The sequence below is a fragment of the Erythrolamprus reginae genome, chromosome 5 (assembly GCF_031021105.1).
Source record: "Erythrolamprus reginae isolate rEryReg1 chromosome 5, rEryReg1.hap1, whole genome shotgun sequence".
Classification (NCBI taxonomy): Eukaryota; Metazoa; Chordata; class Lepidosauria; order Squamata; family Dipsadidae; genus Erythrolamprus; species Erythrolamprus reginae.
The window spans coordinates 3,766,617-3,785,029 of record NC_091954.1 but is presented as its reverse complement, the minus strand read 5'-3'; the positions used below and the strand labels follow the sequence as shown (position 1 = coordinate 3,785,029).

Here is an 18,413-nt window from a genome sequence, read left to right as displayed (position 1 = left end):
CATATTTTAAGAAACATAGAAACATAGAAGTCTGACGGCAGAAAAAGACCTCATGGTCCATCTACTCTGCCCTTATACTATTTTCTGTATTTTATCTTAGGATGGATATATGTTTATCCCAGGCATGTTTAAATTCAGTGACTGTGGATTTATCTACCATGTCTGCTGGAAGTTTGTTCCAAGGATCTACAACTCTTTCAGTAAAATAATATTTCCTCATGTTGCTTTTGATCTTTCCCCCAACTAACTTCAGATTGTGTCCCCTTGTTCTTGTGTTCACTTTCCTATTAAAAAACATGAAAGCATTCTGCCCTCTCCCGGTGGGTCGCCCTCTAGGGAGGCACAGCATGCCATGATTGCCACATCAGAATGAAATGACAGAGAGAAAGTTTTCTCGATGGGAGGACGACCTCAAATAAATCAAGGTCTCTCCTATTTATTGTGTTTTCACAGTTCTGACATGTGGTACAGAATAACCAATTCGCGAACGTCACATACATTAAGCCAGCACCATATAAAGCAAACTTCTCTTGTGGCTTCCCTATAGATAATTAACGGAAGCTACAATCTTTGCTCCTTTCCTGGAATGTGTGTTTACTGGTGAGTAACAAAGGAATGTGTAAGGCATATATTTCCTTATCATGATTCTGCAGGATGCTTGCTCAGCCTGGACTTTTCTTCCTGCCTTTCCATAGAGGAAAAATAAAGATCTTATTCAGCACATAATTTAGGCTTAAAATATCACTCTCCAGCAATATTTTATTCCCAAATTTCAGTGCTTAAAATCTATGATTACAACAAAAACACTTCCCTCCTGGACCTTATTTAACCCTTTAACATATTTAAATGTTTTGATCGTGTCCCCCTTAACTTCATTAAGAAGTTAATGAATCCAGCTGAATCATTCATCTGTGTGTGCTTCTAGAAATTGAGTTTTCTGCAACAAACTTTAATAAACTGTAAACAGGATTATTGCCCCAAATTAAAAGTGTAGCAACTCTTACCCTATACCAAGGTCTTTTAACAGAATTTTAAAAATGCAAGATACTTCTATCCTTGGACAGCAGGCCTTCTGTAAGAAGGTGAGAACTTTTGATTCCCTATTTAAAGTGTGATTTCTGCTTTAATCAACTCATACGTTTATCACCAGAGTGGCCCAAAACCAAAGGTGTTTTTTTTTTGTTAGGGGGTTTTGTTCTTTGAGTCTTTCTAAGTAACAGCGAAAGGTGTTTTCAATCGAATTCCAAAATGTGGAGAGATCCTTCGGTGTTGGGAGCAACCTCTTGCCCTTTCGGCTTCCATTTCCACGTCCAATTCTTCAATGGGTTTTCTTGGGTGGTTTGTAAGCCAGAAGATGGTACAGCGAAAAGAAGCCACAAAACAACGTTTGAACGAACCACTTCAGCTGCGTCGTCTTGTCCATGATGCCTTTCTTACTGTGAGGAAAAGAGAAGCAAATGACACCGACATTTATTTAGGGAGGAAAATGGTTCAAGTTTAAAATAAAAACGGCGTGATCTTTGGCGCATATCCTACCATCTGGAAAACAAAGCTGCTCACACCCGTCTTGATGTTTGTTTGTTTGTTTGTTTGTTTTATTTTATTTTATTATTTTATTTTATTTTATTATTTTATTTATTTTATTTTATTTATTATTATTATTTTATTTATTTATTATTTTATTTTATTTTATTTATTTTATTGTTTTGTTTTGTTTTGTTTTGTTTTATTTATTTTATTTTATTTTATTTTATTTTATTTTATTTTATTTTATTTTATTTTATTTTATTTTATTTTATTTTATTTTATTTTATTTTATTTTATTTTATTTTATTTATTGGCCTTCTCTGGGTCCCGTCAACTAAACAATGTTGTTTGGCAGGACCCAGGGGAAGAGCCTTCTCTGTGGCAGCCCCGACCCTCTGGAACCAGCTCCCCCTGGAGATTAGAATTGCCCCCACCCTCCTTGCCTTTCGTAAACTCCTTAAAACCCACCTCTGCCGTCAGGCATGGGGGAATTGAGACATTTCCCCCGGGCCTATACAGTTTATGCATGGTAAGTTTGTGTGTATGTTTTTGCTTTTTAATAAGGGGTTTTTAGTGACTTTTAAATTATTAGATTTGTTGTATATTGTTTTACTGTTGTTGTGAGCCGCCCTATTATTATTATTATTATTATTATTATTATTATTATTATTATTATTATTTTTATTATTAATTGGATTTGTATGCCCCTGTTTTTATCATTGTTGTTAGCCGCCCCGAGTCTACGGAGAGGGGCAGCATACAAATCCAATAAATTATTATTAATTATTATTATTATTAAAACTGAATGCTGTAATACCACTTTACAAGGCCTTGTAAAGTGGTATTCACACTTCACATCACGTGATCTTGATTCTATCCAACGCAGCCTAGAACTGTGTTGGCTTTTTGGGCAGCTGCTGCACAGGGCTGGCTCCTATTTAAATGGTTGTCCACCAGGACTCCAAGATCCCTCTCACCGTTGCTACTGTTGAGCAAAGTACCAGATATACATCACTCTGCCTATACTTTCGGATCAATTCCTTGGAGTGGGAATACATTAATTACAGGTTAGCAACCCGCAGAGAATCAACTGAGTCATATAAGTTTTCTTATGCAACCAGAACACACGAGCGAGACTGGGCGAGTAATTGCTTCTATCGGCTCAGATAACGGGTGGGGAAAAATGAATCACAAGAGGATTACAACGTGGCAAAGGAGGGTTGTGAAACCACACAAAGGTGTCTTCTGCAATTAGCACACTCCACCCTTTGTTGAGTAAGAGGTCTCCTCTTAGAGCAGTGTTTCCCAACCTTGGCCACTTGAAGATATCTGGACTTCAACTCCCAGAATTCCCCAGCCAGCATTCGCTGTTTTTTTCCTAACTGGTAAATCTCCATGAAATACTGACCAATTTTAGACCTTGTCTCACCCTATTTTGTTTACATCTCCAAAATTGCAATGAAAAGTAGAGGTCATTCTTGACTTACAGCAGTCTTGACTTACAACAGTTCGTTTAGTGAATGTCTGAAAAAACATAGAAACCTAGAAGATTGACAGCAGAAAAAGACCTCATGGTCCATCTAGTCTGCCCTTATACTACTTCCTGCATTTTATCTTACGATGGATATATGTTTATCCCAATGTTTAAATTCAGTGAGTATGGATTGACCAATAACATCTTCTGGAAGTTTGTTCCAAGCATCTACTCCCCTTTCAGTCAAATAATATTTTCTCATGTTGCTTTTGATCTTTCCCCCAACTAACTTCAGATTGTGTCCCCTTGTTCTTGTGTTCACTTTCCTATTAAAAACACTTTCCTCCTGAACCTTATTTAACCCTTTAACATATTTAAATGTTTCGATCGTGCCCCCCCCCTTTTCCTTCTGTCCTGCAGACTATACAGATTGAGTTCATGAAGTCTTTCCTGATACGTTTTATGCTCAATCTGTATAGTCTGGAGGACAGAAGGAAAAGGGGGGACATGATCAAAACATTTAAATATGTTAAAGAATTAAATAAGGTTCAGGAGGGAAGTATTTTTAATCGGAAAGTGAACACAAGAACAAGGGGACACAATCTGAAGTTAGTTAGGGGAAAGATCAAAAGCAACATGAGCAAATATTATTTTACTGAAAGAGTAGTAGATCCTTGGGACAAACTTCCAGCAGACGTGGTTGGTAAATCCACAGTCACTGAATTTAAACATGCCTGGGATAAACATATATCCATTGTAAGATAAAATACAGGAAATAGTATAAGGGCAGACTAGATGGACCAGGAGGTCTTTTTCTGCCGTCAGACTTCTATGTTTCTAAGAACCTGGTCACGGAACGAATTAAGTTTGTAAGTAGAGGTACCACTGCATATATAGAGAGAGAGAGATTCACAAAGAGTATTTCTAAGACCCAGATTGTGGGGGCCATAGGCTGGCTCTGTTAGAAAGTGCTATTGCTAACATGTTGTAAGCCGCCCTGAGTCTAAGGAGAAGGGCAGCATAAAAATTGAATGAATGAATGAATAAATGAATAAATAAATAAATAAATGTAGAAAACTACTGCCGTGCCAACCCAACTCAAAGTGTGCCACTTCCAACTCGTGAAGAAGTTAGGAGAACTTACTTGCATAACCAGAGACTCAAAAACGCTTCACCCACATGAAGAAAGCAAGACACCGCATATCTGTAAAATGAAGAAAAACCGCACCAGAACAAATTAAGTCAAGAACAAATTAAGTCAAAAACAAATTAAGTCAAAAACAAGTTAAGTCAAGAACAAATTAGACATCAGTTCAGAAAAAAGGTAAAAAGCAAAACTCACCTTCGTGTCTCAATAATTAATTCATAAGGTTGTGATTTAAAATTGTGTTGTTGGTTTTTTTGTTTTTTAAAAAAAAGGATTACAGAGGGTTTTCCAATATGCAATACCTTCAAACATAGTTCCCTCTAAGCTGAGCAGGTGAGCAATCGCTCACTTAAAAATCATCATCAACTCAGAGTTTTCCAAATCTGCCCAGAAGCCGAGAGGGAAATTTTATTATTATTTCTGTGTCGCCCAGTCCCGAAGGGACTGCCGCTCAGACACTATACTTTTCCGCCCACCCCAAAAAAAATTTAGAGAGAACACTGCCTTCAAAAACAAGTCACAACTTTTCATGAACTTGTCCAGCATAAGGAAAGACAATCTCGTTTTAAGGCGGCGTGAAGCGCCAGTGTCTTCCTACCTCTTAATCTTCCCTCTAAATTCAGATTGTTGTCGTGCTAATAGATCGAGATGTGTTGTGAGTTGCGGTATGTTTTGGACTATAAGGCTAACTCCATAAACCAGTGATGGCGAACCTTTTTTTCCTTGAGTGCCGAAAGAGCGTGCACGCACGCTATGCGTGAGTGCCCACATTATTATTATTATTATTATTATTATTATTATTATTATTATTATTATTATTATTTGGATTTGTATGTCGCCCCTCTCCGCAGACTCGGGGCAGCTCACAACAATAATAATAATGTATAATGTAATAATAATAATGTAATAATGTGATAATGTAACAAATGTAATATTTAAAAGTAAGCATCTAAAACCCCATCATTTAAAAAAAAAAAACATACAACACAAGCATACCATACATAATACTATATAAGCCTGGGGGAGATGTCTCAACCTGGGGGTCTTAAGCAATTTACGAAAGACAAGGAGGGTGAGGGCAGTTCTGATCTCTGGAGGGAGTTGATTCCAGAGGGCCAGGGCCGCCACAGAGAAGGCTCTTCCCCTGGGTCCCGCCAGACGACATTGTTTAGTCGACGGGACCCAGAGAAAGCCAACTCTGTGGGACCTAATCGGTTGAATATACAGTGATCCCTCGATTATCGCGAGGGTTCTGTTCCAAGACCCCTCGCGATAATCGATTTTTCGCGATGTAGGGTTGCGGAAGTAAAAACACCATCTGCGCATGCGCGCCCTTTTTCATGGCCGCGCATGCGCAGATGGTGGAGTTTGCGTGGGCGGCGGGGAAGACCCAGGGAAGGTTCCTTCGGCCGCCCAGCAGCTGATCTGCTCGGCAGCGCAGCAGCAGCGAGCAGACGAAGATCGGGGTTTCCCCTTTGCGTGGGCGGCGGGGAAACCCCGATTCGGCTCCTCGCTGCTGCCGCACTGCCAAGCAGATCAGCTGCTGGGCGGCCGAAGGAACCTTCCCTGGGTCTTCCTCGCTGATGCCCCCGCTCGCCCGCCACCCGCCAGCAAGAGGGTGAGAGATAGAGAAAGAGAGAGAAGGAAAGAAAGAGATGAGAGAGGGAGGAAGAGAGTGTGAGAGAGGAAGAAGCAAGATAGAGAAAGAGAGAGAGAGAGAAAGATGAGAAAGGAAGGAAGAGAGTGACGTCATCGGGTGGAAAAATCGCAATATAGCGTTTCGCGAAGAACGAGATCGCGAAAATCGAGGGATCACTGTAATATCTAAAACTATAAAACCCCGTATTAAAAAAAGAACCCGGTTGATTATAAAACATAATACCATTCATACACTTTTGCCTTGTCAATTCATCCCCCCCCCCGGTCAGGTCTTTGTGGTCTTACAGTGGGTGGGAGCAGTATGGACATCTGGGATTGGTTCCATAGAGTCAGGGCAGCCACAGAGAAGGCCCTCCCCGCGTGGTCCCGCCAACTGGAGGAGGCCAACTCTGTGTGCTCTTATTGGTCTCTGACCCCTGCTCTAAGTGGTTTACAAAGTCAACAATCTGGGTCCCCATTTTACCCACCTCGGAAGGATGGAAGGCTGAGTCAACCTTGAACATGGCGAGATTTGAACTGCTGATCTACAGATTACAGAAGAAGTTTGTAGTCCTGCACTCTAACCACTGGGCCACTAAGGAACGTATTTCCCCAAATGCTGAAGTCAACTTACCCCCAATGGAAAACAGTTTTGTGATTCTCCTGCAAATATATTGTGAGTTTTCCTAACGGACCCAAACCATCATAGGGGATTCTTGAAGGGGCCAAGACAGCAAACTGAACAGGGGGGAAAAAAACCCATTTTTATCAGCGTCACTCAAACTTAAAACATGATTTGTGTATTGCCCACAAGATCATATGCTGCAATGTCCTACCGGTCAATGACTACTTCAGCTTCAACCGCAATAACACAAGAGCACGCAACAGATTCAAACTTAATACGAACCGCGCCAAACTTGACTGTAAAAAATATGATTTCAACAACCGAGTCATCGAAGCATAGAACTCATTACTGGACTCAATTGTGTCAACCCCTAACCCCCAACATTTCTCCCTTAGACTCTCCACGATTGACCTCTCCAGGTTCCTAAGAGGCCAGTAAGGGGCGTACATAAGTGCACTGGTGTGCCTATCGTCCCCTGTCCAATTGTCTTTCCTTTCTTTCATCTATCATATATATTCTCTTCCTTTCATATATCCTCTCCTCTAAGTTCACTTTCACCCTCTTTTACATTGTCACATGTCTATTTTTCTTCCTATGTATTTGTGTATTGGACAAATGAATAAATAAATAAAATAAATAAATAAATAAAATTGTTCCGACTTGCACACCGGTTCCCTTTTCAACCCCGTTGTCACCTTCACAACCGAAGTTACAGGGTAACAAGAAAAGAGGTCCTGTTGTTATACTTTCCATATCCTGCACAAAATTGTACAAGCCAACCAAAACAATGACATGGTAGAGCCCACTGGAACCACATTAATAATAATAATTAATAATAATTTATTAGATTTGTATGCCGCCCCTCTCCGAAGACTCTAATCTAATCTAAGGCAGCTTCTTCTCCAAAAGCATTGAACTGCTAACCAGAGCTTACAAAACTTTTGTCAGACCAATTCTAGAATACAGCTCACCTGTATGGAACCTGCATTGCTTATCAGACAATAAATACAATCGAGAGAGTCCAGAAATATTTCACAAAGAAGAAGCCTCTACTCACAACAAACAAACCTTACACCACCAGACTTGGAATCCTGCAATTAGACAATTTACAACTATGTCGCTGCCGATCTGATCTAACTGTAGTTCATATAATCATATACCAAAATGTCCTCCCTGTTAGTGACTACTTCACCTTCAACCACAACAACACACGAATACATAATAGATATAAACTTAATGTAAACTGCTCCAATCTAGATTGCAGAAAATACGACTTCAGCAATAGTGATCAATGCCTGGAACGCATTATCTGACTCTGGGGTTCCTTCCTTCCTTCCTTCCTTCTTTCCTTCCTTCCTTCCTTCCTCTCTCCCTCCCTCCCTCTCTTTCTTTCTCTCTCCCCTCCTCCTTTTTCTTTCTCCCCTTCCTTCCTTTCTTTCTCTCCCTCTCTCTTTCTTCCTTTTCCTTTCTTTTTCTCTATTGCTTTTCTTATTTTCAATTTTTTGCTTTCCTTAAATTCTTTTTCTCCTCTTTTTTCTTTCTTTCTCTTTCTTTCTCTTTGTTTCCTTTCTTTTTCTCTCTCTCTCCCTCTCTACATCAGCTCTATATCTTTGCATCCCCCCTCCCTCCCACTTCCCCCCCCCCCTCCCCAGGCAAATAGCAGGTGGCTGGACCTTTCACAGCCCACCTCTCTGCCAGGCAGCCTTGATTCATTCTTTCTTTCTTTCTTTCTTTCTCTCCATTTCTCTTTATCTATTTCTTTCTTTTTCTCTATTGCTTTTCTTATTTTCAATTTCTCGCTCTTTTCTTAAATTCTTTTTCTCCTCTTTCTTTCTTTCTTTCTTTCTTTCTTCCTTTTTCTTTCTTTCTTTCTTTCTCTCCCTCTCTTTCTTCCTTTCCCTTTCTTTTTCTCTATTGCTTTTCTTATTTTCAATTTCTCGCTCTTTTCTTAAATTCTTTTTCTCCTCTTTCTTTCTTTCTTTCTTCCTTTTCTTTCTTTCTCTCCCTCTCTCTTTTCATTCCTTTCCCTTTCTTTTCCTCTATTGCTTTTCTTATTTTCAATTTCTTGCTCCTTCTTAAATTCTTTTTTCTTCTTTCTTTCTTCCTCTCTCTCTCTCTTTCCCTTTCTCTCCGTCCCTCCCTCCTTCAGCTCTCTGCCTCTACCCGTCCATCAAACCGGTCTCTCTATCTCCGCTCTCCCGGCTCTCTCCGCCAACCCGCTCGCTCCTTACGCCGCAGTAGATCATGCCGCCCACGGCCAGAGCCGCGATAAACGGCCGGGTCCCTCGGAAGTAGGTGGCCGGGTGCTGGGAACGAGCGGCGGAATCCGACCGGGACGCCATTCTCCTCCGGCTTGGCTCTGGGACCCCGCCCGCCCGCGCCACCCAAGAAGAACCGTGGCCCGCGCCGCCCCCGGGGAGGAGCCGCGCCGCCCAGCCTGCCTCCCCGAGACGCCTCCGCCGAAGGGCCCCGCTGGGTCGGGCGAGGGAACGGCTCCCTCACCAGGCCGCCGCCGCCTCTCGCTCAGCCCGGCACAAAAGGCGACGCCGGAGAGGGAGGGGTTGTTTAGTCAAGTAAGTATACAAAGATATAACAATGTTTACATTTATTTATTTATTTATTTATCTATCTATTTATTTATTTATCTATTTATTTAGTTACATACGTATGGGTAGTATACAAAGATATAACAATGTTTACATTTATTAATTTATCTATTTATTTATCTATCTATCTATCTATCTATCTATCTGTTTATTGATTTATCTATTTATTTATTTATTTATCTATTTAGTTACATACGTATGGGTAGTATGCAAAGATATAACAATGTTTACATTTATTTATCTATTTATTTATTTATTTAGTCAAGTACGTATGGGTAGTATACAAAGATATAATAATGTTTATATTTATTTATTATTTATTTATTTATTTATTTAGTCAAGTACATGTGGGTAGTATTCAAAGATATAACAATGTTTATATTTATTTATTTATTTATTTATCTATTTATTTAGTCAAGTACGTATGGGTAGTATACAAAGATATAATAATGTTTTTATTTATTTATTTATCTATTTATTTATTTATTTATTTATTTAGTTAGTTAGTTAGTTAGTTAGTTAGTCAAGTACATGTGGGTAGTATTCAAAGATATAACAATGTTTATATTTATTTATTTATTTATTTATCTATCTATTTATTTAGTCAAGTACGTATGGGTAGTATACAAAGATATAACAATGTTTATATTTATTTATTTACTTATTTATTTTGTCTCAGGTACGTATTGGAGGACAGAAGGGAAAGAGGGGGGACGCCATCAAAACATTTAAACATGTTAAATAAGTTCCAGGAGGGGAGTGTTTTTCATAGGAAAGTGAACCCAAGAACCAGAGGGCACAATCTCAGGTGAGCTGGGGGAAAGATCAGAAAATATTATTTGACTGAAAGAGTAGTAGATGCTTGGAACAAACTTCCAGCAGACGTGGTTGGTAAATCCACTGTGGAGTAGCGAAAATGGAGCTCCACCCCAAAGCCACCCAATTTGCATGTTGTTTAAGTGTTCTCTTTATTTATTTATTTTTTGAGCAGTGTATTTTGGTAGCGCTTTCCTTAAATTTGCCTTGTTTAAATCTCCCAAAATAATAATGGTCAGTAAATCAGGATTTTTGACTTCAGCCTCCTGTATTTCCTGTTCCAAATAAAACCATTATTTTTGCTTATTTTGTTTGTGAGGTTGCAGTCTTGAAAATTTGGAACTGATGAGATATGTTTTAATGCCTTAAATCTGCAGTTTCAGAACATTTTGAATTTCTGATTGAAAGCTGCAGGGTGAGGGGCTGCCTCTTTCCAAACAAGGCACCGCCAGGGAGCAGTGTTTCCATTAAAAAAAAAACATTTTAAAAGTGTGAAAATGAACACTTCTGGTCTATTGGGAAAATGTTTCCTCCCCTATTTGTGCTTCCTTTTTATTTATTTATTGGATTTGTATGCCGCCCCTCTCCGTAGACTTCGGGGCGGCTAACAACAGTGACAAAAAACAGAATGTAAAAATCCAATACTACAACAGTTATAAAACCAATCATACATACAAACATACCATGCATAAATTGTAGAAGCCTAGGGGGAAAGATTATCTTAATTCCCCCATGCCTGACGGCAGAGGTGGGTTTTGAGGAGCTTACGGAAGGCAAGGAGGGTGGGGGCTATTCTAATCTCTGGGGGGAGTTGGTTCCAGAGGGTCGGGGCTGCCACAGAGAAGGCTCTTCCCCTGGGCCCCGCCAACCGACATTGTTTAGTTGACGGTATCCGGAGAAGGCCAACTCTGTGGGACCTAACTGGTCGCTGGGATTCGTGCGGCAGAAGGCGGTCCCTGAGATAAACTGGCCCGGTGCCATGAAGGGCTTTAACCTTGGACAGATGAAATATATTTAAAAAATGAAAGAAAAAAATTGAAATAAAGTCTTCAATGGAGGATAAGAAACAGGGATTCTCAAGCTATTTTGATTAAACTTCTCTATTTGCATCCCACCAGTACTATTTTTATAAACAACAAAGTGGTGAAGATATCTAATATATACTGTTCAAAAAAAATAAAGGGAACACTCAAAGAACACATCCTAGATCTGAATGAATGAAATATTCTCATTGAATACTGTGTTATGTACAAAGTTGAAAGTGCACAACAGCAGGTGAAATTGATTGTCAATCGGTGTTGCTTCCCAAGTAGACAGTTTGATTTCACAGAAGTTTGATTGACTTGGAGTTCTATTGTGTTATTTAAGTGTTCCCTTTATTTTTTATTTTTTTGAACAGTGTGTCCTTCTCCCTTCTATTTTCCCCGCAGCAACCCAACTCTGCGAGGTGAGTTGGGCCAAAAGAGAAGATGACTGGCCCAACTGATTTTCAAACCTATGGTGGGACTTGAACTCGGAATCGCCTGGTTTCCAACCTCAACCACTAGAGAATATAGCCTCTCCTTGTTGGAGGCCTTTCTGCTCATGAGATAAATGTCCAGATTTGAACACTCCTCCTGTTCCCTCTTATCTGGATGATGCAGCATCACATTCCCATCTTTGATTTGATGATAACATCCTACAGAGTATATTATTAATGTAGGTCATGATACAGACCCATCTTAGACAACGCCTTTTGGGATAAATTCCCAGGCTGGAAAAACAGGTAGTTTGTGATTTCTTGAAAGATTGCAAAAGGCATCTATCAGGTTTGAGGTGGAGCACCCGGGTTGTGGTAGGTAACATGAGTAATGAGAAAAGTAAATGGCCTATACTTTTTATTTTATTTGTTTTGTCAACTATGTATTGGTAGTTTACAAAGATATAAAATATTTAAATACTGTACATGATACAGCGATACCTCGTCTTACAAACACCTCGTCATACAAACTTTTCGAGATACAAACCCGGGGTTTAAGATTTTTTTGCCTCTTCTTACAAACTATTTTCACCTTACAAACCCACCGCCGCTGCTGAGATGCCCCACCTCTGGACTTCCATTGCCAGCGAAGCGTCTGTTTTTGTGCTGCTGGGATTCCCCTGAGGCTCCCCTCCATGGGAAACCCCACCTCTGGACTTCCGTGTTTTTGTGATGCTGCAGGGGAATCCCAGCAGGAAGTCTGGAGGTGGGGTTTCCCAGCGAAGGGAGCCTCAGTGAAATCGCAGCATTGCAAAAACACAGAGGTCTGTAGGTGGGGTTTTGAGGACTTCGGTGTTTTTGCGATGCTGCGATTTCACTGATGCTCCCTTCGCTGGGAAACCCCACCTCCGGACTTCCGTTGCCAGCGAAGCGCCCATTTTTGCGATGCTTGGATTCCCCTTCGGCTGGCAAAAGGGGTGAATTTTGGGTTTGCACGCATTAATCGCTTTTCCATTGATTCCTATGGAAAACATTGTTTGGTCTTACAAACTTTTCACCTTAAGAACCTCATCCCGGAACCAATTAAGTTTGTAAGACAAGGTATCACTGTACTAGTAAGAGAGAAACATTAGGACAGGGGACGGAAGGCACCCTGGTGCACTTATGCACGCCCCTTCCTGACCTCTTAGGAATTGGGAGAGGTCAATAGTGGACAGTCTAAGGATAAAGTTTTGGGGGTTAAGTGATGATCCTACAGAGTCAGGAAGTGAATTCCAGGCTTCAACTACTTGGTTACTGAAAACGCATGCGCTGGGCACTGGAGAACTTCATGTGTCTCGTATTGAAATTATTTCTTTCTCAGTGAATATTATACTCATGTAAGTACAATTCATGTTTTATTAATTCATTAATTTAACCCTGTTTTAGAAACATAAAAACATAGACGATTGACTGCAGAAAAAGACCTCCTGGTCCATCTAGTCTGCCCTTATAGTATTTCCTGTATTTTATCTTACGATGGATATATGTTTATCCCAGGCATGTTTAAATTCAGTTCCTGTGGATTTACCAACCATGTCTGCTGGTAGTTTGCTCCAAGCATCTACTCTTTCAGTCAAATAATATTTTCTCCTGTTGCTTCTGATCTTTTCCCCAACTAACCTCAGACTTGGCCCCTTGTTCTTGTGTTCACTTTCCTATTAAAAACACTCCCCTCCTGAACCTTATTTAACCCTTTAAGATATTTAAATATTTCGATCATATCCCCCCTTTCCTTTCTGTCTTCCAGACCAGTGTTTCCCAACCTTGGCAACTTGAAGATATCTGGACTTCAACTCCCAGAATTCACCAGCTGCATTCGCTGGCTGGGGAATTCTGGGAGTTGCAGTCCAAATATCTTCAAGTTGCCAAGGTTGGGAAACACTGCTCCAGACTCTACAGATTGAGTTCATGAAGTCTTTCCTGATCAGTTTGATGCTTAAGACCTTCCACTATTTTTGTAGCCCGTCTTTGGACCCCTTCAATTTTATCAATATCAAGTGTAAAATAATTTAATTATAGATTTAGTAAAGTTTTATCGTTTTTGTTATTAAAGTTTTTGTTTTAATTATTAATTTTGTTTCTTCATCATGACATAAATGTTTCATTTATTTCCATTGTACTTTTTTCTTCAATTTTTTTCTGAAATTTTGTTTTGTTTGTTCTGCCTGTCAATCGGGGTGTTCCTTAAATAGATGCTTATCAATTTTACAAGGTGAGTCATAACTAAAGTAGAATCTTTTGTAAAACATCTTTAAGTTCTCAAAGTTGTGCTCTTGCAGAAAGAGTTGCAAATTAGGCAGCTGTTCTTCTTTAGGTTTAAGCCGGAACACATGGTGAAAATTTTCCATAATCCTGGTCGGGGAAAAAAACAACACCTAAGGATACAATGACTAGCTCTTAATTGAGCTCTCACCCAGAGGGTTGCCCAGAAGTTAACCAGAATCCTGAAGGTTTAATTCAATTCAATTCAATTCAATTTATTAGATTTGTATGCCGCCCCTCTCCGAAGACTCGGGGCGGCTCACAACAATAATAAAAAAAATATTCCAGCGAAAACAAATCTAATATTAAAAAGCACATAAAACCCTATCATATTTTAAAAAGCAAACAACATATACATACCCAAACATAAATATAAAAAAGCCTGGGGGGAAAGGTGTCTCAACTCCCCCATGCCTGGCGGTATAGATGGGTCTTGAATAATTTACGAAAGACAAGAAGGGTGGGGGCCGTTCTAATCTCCGGGGGGAGTTGATTCCAGAGGGCCGGGGCTGCCACAGAGAAGGCTCTTCCCCTGGGGCCCGCCAAACAATATTGTTTGGTCGACCGGACCCGGAGAAGGCCAACTCTGGGACCTTATCGGTCGCTGGGATTCGTGCGGTAGCAGGCGGTTCCGGAGGTACTCTCGTCCAATGCCATGCAGGGCTTTAAAGGTTATAACCAACACTTTGAATTGTGACCGGAAATTGATCGGCAGCCAATGCAGGCCACGGAGTGTTGCAGAGACATGGGCGAATCTAGGAAGCCCCACGATGTCTCTCGCGGCCGCGTTCTGCACGATCTGAAGTTTCCGAACACTTTTCAAAGGCAGCCCCATGTAGAGAGCGTTGCAGTAATCGAACCTCGAGGTGATGAGAGCATGAGCGACTGTGAGCAGTGACTCCCTGTCCAAATAGGGCCGCAACTGGTGCACCAGGCTTCTAAGATTAAACCATCATTGAGTCCACTTTGGATTGAGCGGCATATAAATAGAATAAAAAAATTTATAAAGCCATCAATAACTGAGTTTTAAATTGGAGGCCTTTTTTTAAAAAAAAAATAATTCCATAAACTTTAACATCTCTACATATGCCACAATAGGAAAAACATTATATACTTATACATTTATTCAAAATGCCATTTGTCCCTTTTTATACTTCTATCTCCCGTCTCTTTTCCTTCTATATTTTGCTTTTAAAAAATAATTATTAAATTTATATACATTTCAAAGAAACCACTTAATAACAAGTTAATACCCTTCCTTCCTACTTCCTTTTATTCCTCCTTATTCTTCCTTAAGTACTTCCAATCTAAATCTGTTATGCGGTTGACAGATGAGCTTTCCAGAACCCTAAATTTATTCCACCGTTGGTGCTATTCTTAAATTTACAGCTTCCCTTTATCCAGTTTTAAATATATAATATATTCTTCTAGGCATACCTACAATTACCGTATCTAATGCTGCCTCCTTACCTCCAATTTTTATCACCTGGATCTACCAAAATTGGAGGCCTTGTATTGTGTCCTCAAGTCCACAAAGTGCACCCGCCCCAACTCACAAACTCACATCTTTCATTTAATTATAACCATCCAACAGAGCATATTATTAATGCAGGTCAGGATATAAACCCATCTTGGTCAACGCCTTTTGGGATAAATTCCTAGGCTGGAAAAACGCGTCATTTTTTTTTTATTTCTTGAAAGATTGCAAAAGGCATCTATCGGGTTTGAGGTGGGGCACCTGGATCGTGGTAGATAAGAGGAGTAGTGAGAAAAGTAAACTATACTTACGCCATTTTTGTCACCTTAGACCAGATTACCTCAGGGACCGCCTTCTGCTGCACGAATCCCAGCGACCAGTTAGGTCCCGCAGAGTGGGTCTTCTCCGGGTCCCGTCAACCAAACAATGTCACTTGGCGAGACCCAGGGGAAGAGCCTTCTCTGTGGCGGCCCTGGGCCTCTGGAACCAACTCCCCCCAGAGATTAGAATTGCCCCCACCCTCCTTGCCTTTCGTAAGCTACTTAAAACCCACCTCTGCTGCCAGGCATGGGGGAACTGAGATACACTTTCCCCCTAGGCCTTTAAAATTTTATGCATGGTATGTCTGTATGTATGATTGGTTTTTATATAATGGGTTTTAACTGTTTTTAGTATTGGATTATACTGTTTTGTTACTGTTGTTAGCCGCCCCGAGTCTGCAGAGAGGGGTGGCATACAAATCCAATAAATAAATAAATAAATAAATTAGAGACCTTGTAGGGCTGTACATTTTTTTACTACCATACTGTGGGTGTGGCTTATTTTCTGGGTGTGGCTTGCCCGCCATGTGACCAGGTGGGAGTGGCTTGACAATCATGTGACCGGGGGTGGCTTAAAGGTCAAGCCGTCTGGCTTATAGATGACCAAACTGACATCATTCATGTTAAGGGTTTGGGTTAAGGTGCCTGGCCTCTCCTCGCCCCAAACAGCTACAATTCCTTTATCTATTTACTATCACTGAGCATCCAAAATATACTCTTTAATTCTATGTATATATGACTCTTTAATTCTATGTATATATGACTCTTTAATTCTATGTATATATGCCACATGTGTACATACATATTACAGGCACGCAAAAATGTACATTATCTACTATATAAACTGTATGTGTATGTACACACACGCACAGCTCTTCTAAAATTATACACATTCCACCTCATTTACTGCAGTAGGAAAAACATACCCAGAAGGGAAAAAAAGAAAAAAAAATCATTTTTTTTTCTACCAGTTCTGAGAACCTGACCAAACTTTTTCTACCAGTTCTGCGTACCTGACCGTACCGGTAGGAGCCCATCACTGACCCCAACTCACAAAATCATTGAGAAATAACTCCAGAAAACATCTGAGAGGGTTAAAAGTGAGAATAAATTTAGCTCTCTTTTCTAAACATTGTTTGGGTTGACTCTTTTTTTCCCCCATGCTTTTGTCACTCACCCCCTGAATTCCACCTCAGGATAATTTGCATTAAGCAGTGTAAGATTTTTATTAATATTGATGGTTTCTTCATTGCTTATTTGACCCCTATGACAATCATTAAGTGTTGTACCGCATGAGTCTTGACAAATGTGTCTTTTTCTTTTATGTACGCTGAGAGCATTTGCACCAAAGACAAATTCCTGGTGTGTCCAATCACACTTGGACAATACTAGACAACACAGTATCAACAGTAGAGACCTTCAAATTTCTAGCTTCTATCATATCTCAAGACATAAAATGGTCACCTAACATCAAAAACATCATCAAAAAAGCACAACAAAGAATGTTCTTTCTGCGCCAGCTCAGGAAGCTCAAACTGCCCAAGGAGCTGCTGATCCAGTTCTACAGAGGAATCACTGAGTCTGTCATCTGCACCTCTATAACTGTCCGGTTTGGTGCTGCAACCCAACAGGACCGACACAGACTTCAGAGGAGAATCAGAGCTGCAGAAAAAGCAATTGCTGCCAACCTGCCTTCCATTGAGGACCTGTATACTGCATGAATCAAAAAGAGGGCGGGGAAAATATTTACTGACCCCTCACATCCTGGACACAAATTGTTTCAACTCCTACCCTCAAAACGTCGCTACAGAGCACTGCACACCAAGACAACTAGACACAAGAACAGTTTTTTTCCGAACGCCATCACTCTGCTAAACAAATAATTCCCTCAACACTGTCAGACTTTCTACTAAATCTGCACTTCTATTCTACTAGTTTTTCTCATCATTCCTATCACCCATTTCCTCCCATGTTGACTGTATGACTGTAACTTGTTGCTTATATCCTAAGATTTTTATTAATATTGCTTCTTCATTGCTTATTTGACCCCTATGACAATCATTAAGTGTTGTACCACATGACTTTTGACAAATGTATATTTTATTTTATGTACGCTGAGAGCATCTGCACCAAGACAAATTCTTTGTGTGTCCAATCACACTTGGCCAATAAAAAATTCTATTCTATTCTATTCTATTCTATGATAAAGAATTCTCTTTTATGGAAACGATGCTCTAGAGCATTTGCTGGCTGGGGAATTCTGGGAGTTGAAGTCCAAATATCTTCAAGTTGCCAAGGTTGGGAAACACTGCTCTACAGTAGCATAACTGCTGAGGAATCCTGGAAGGAAATGACCTGAGGAAATTTAATTTATCTGCTTTTTGTGTCTTTGTCTCATACCAGGTGACCTGAGCCGCCGCAGAGGAGACAGTCTCGATCTCAAGGTTTTTATTTGATTATTTCCCTCCCCAAAGGAGAGGAATCCGGCAACTGGGCCCTCTGATCGTGAGCGCTATGATTGTCACCCTCTATCGGCTGATAATCTCTTGTTTGCTGAATTATTCCTGTTTAGCACTTTCCCAGGGCCTGAAATGAAATAAAATCCCCTTTGAGCCCCATTGTCTTTAAAGGCAAATGGAAGATTAATCTGGCTTCGGATGGAGCAATCCCACCGCCTGTAAACCTGATGCGGTTTGTAAAGGGCAACCAAGGTCTTCTTTCAATCTTTGAGAAGGACCCGAGTAGGTCAAATCAAGAAGGACTAAGGGGTGACCAATCTATGATGTGATAGTAGTCTTACAATACTTGAGGGGGTTCAAGAAAGAAGAAGGTTCATTCATTCATTCAATTTCTATGCCTCTCTTCTCCTGAGACTCAGAGAAACTTACAACATGTTTAGAAATCTAATAAAACTACATTATAAAAACCCACTGTCTGTCTGTCTGTCTGTCTGTCTGTCTGCCTACCTACAGTACCTATCATCCATCTATCTATCTATCTATCTATCTATCTATCCATCT

General features: G+C 40.2%; 1 protein-coding gene and 1 long non-coding RNA gene across 3 annotated transcripts; one reads left to right on the top strand and one right to left on the bottom strand.

Moving 5' to 3' along the window:
• Positions 1-389: 389 nt before the first annotated feature.
• TMEM254 (transmembrane protein 254) lies at positions 390-8,845 on the bottom strand. Of its 2 annotated transcripts, XM_070751991.1 has the most exons (5): positions 8,643-8,793; positions 6,421-6,524; positions 6,275-6,331; positions 4,146-4,205; positions 390-1,436 (listed from the first exon to the last, which is right to left on the bottom strand). In XM_070751991.1, the coding sequence occupies exons 1-5, from the start codon at positions 8,751-8,753 to the stop codon at positions 1,319-1,321; spliced, it is 450 nt and encodes a 149-aa protein (XP_070608092.1). In that variant the 5' UTR covers positions 8,754-8,793; the 3' UTR covers positions 390-1,318. The 2 variants fall into 2 exon arrangements, with proteins under 2 accessions (XP_070608092.1, XP_070608093.1); XM_070751992.1 differs by lacking the exon at positions 6,275-6,331 and having other exon boundaries at positions 8,643-8,845.
• On the top strand, positions 8,625-18,288 carry LOC139167502 (uncharacterized). Its single transcript, XR_011559153.1, has 3 exons — positions 8,625-8,984; positions 9,697-9,825; positions 17,797-18,288. It is a non-coding gene; the product is annotated as an uncharacterized lncRNA (long non-coding RNA).
• Positions 18,289-18,413: the final 125 nt, after the last annotated feature.

Coding starts and splice junctions, on each gene's coding strand:
- TMEM254 (XM_070751991.1), bottom strand. CDS start 8,753: ATGGCGTCCCGGTCGGATTCCGCCGCTCGTTCCCAGCACCCGGCCACC. Junction 6,332..6,420: donor AAAACTGTTTTCCATTGGGG/GTAAGTTGACTT, acceptor TGTAATCTGTAG/ATCAGCAGTTCAAATCTCGC. Junction 4,206..6,274: donor CAGCCTTCCATCCTTCCGAG/GTGGGTAAAATG, acceptor TTCATTTTACAG/ATATGCGGTGTCTTGCTTTC.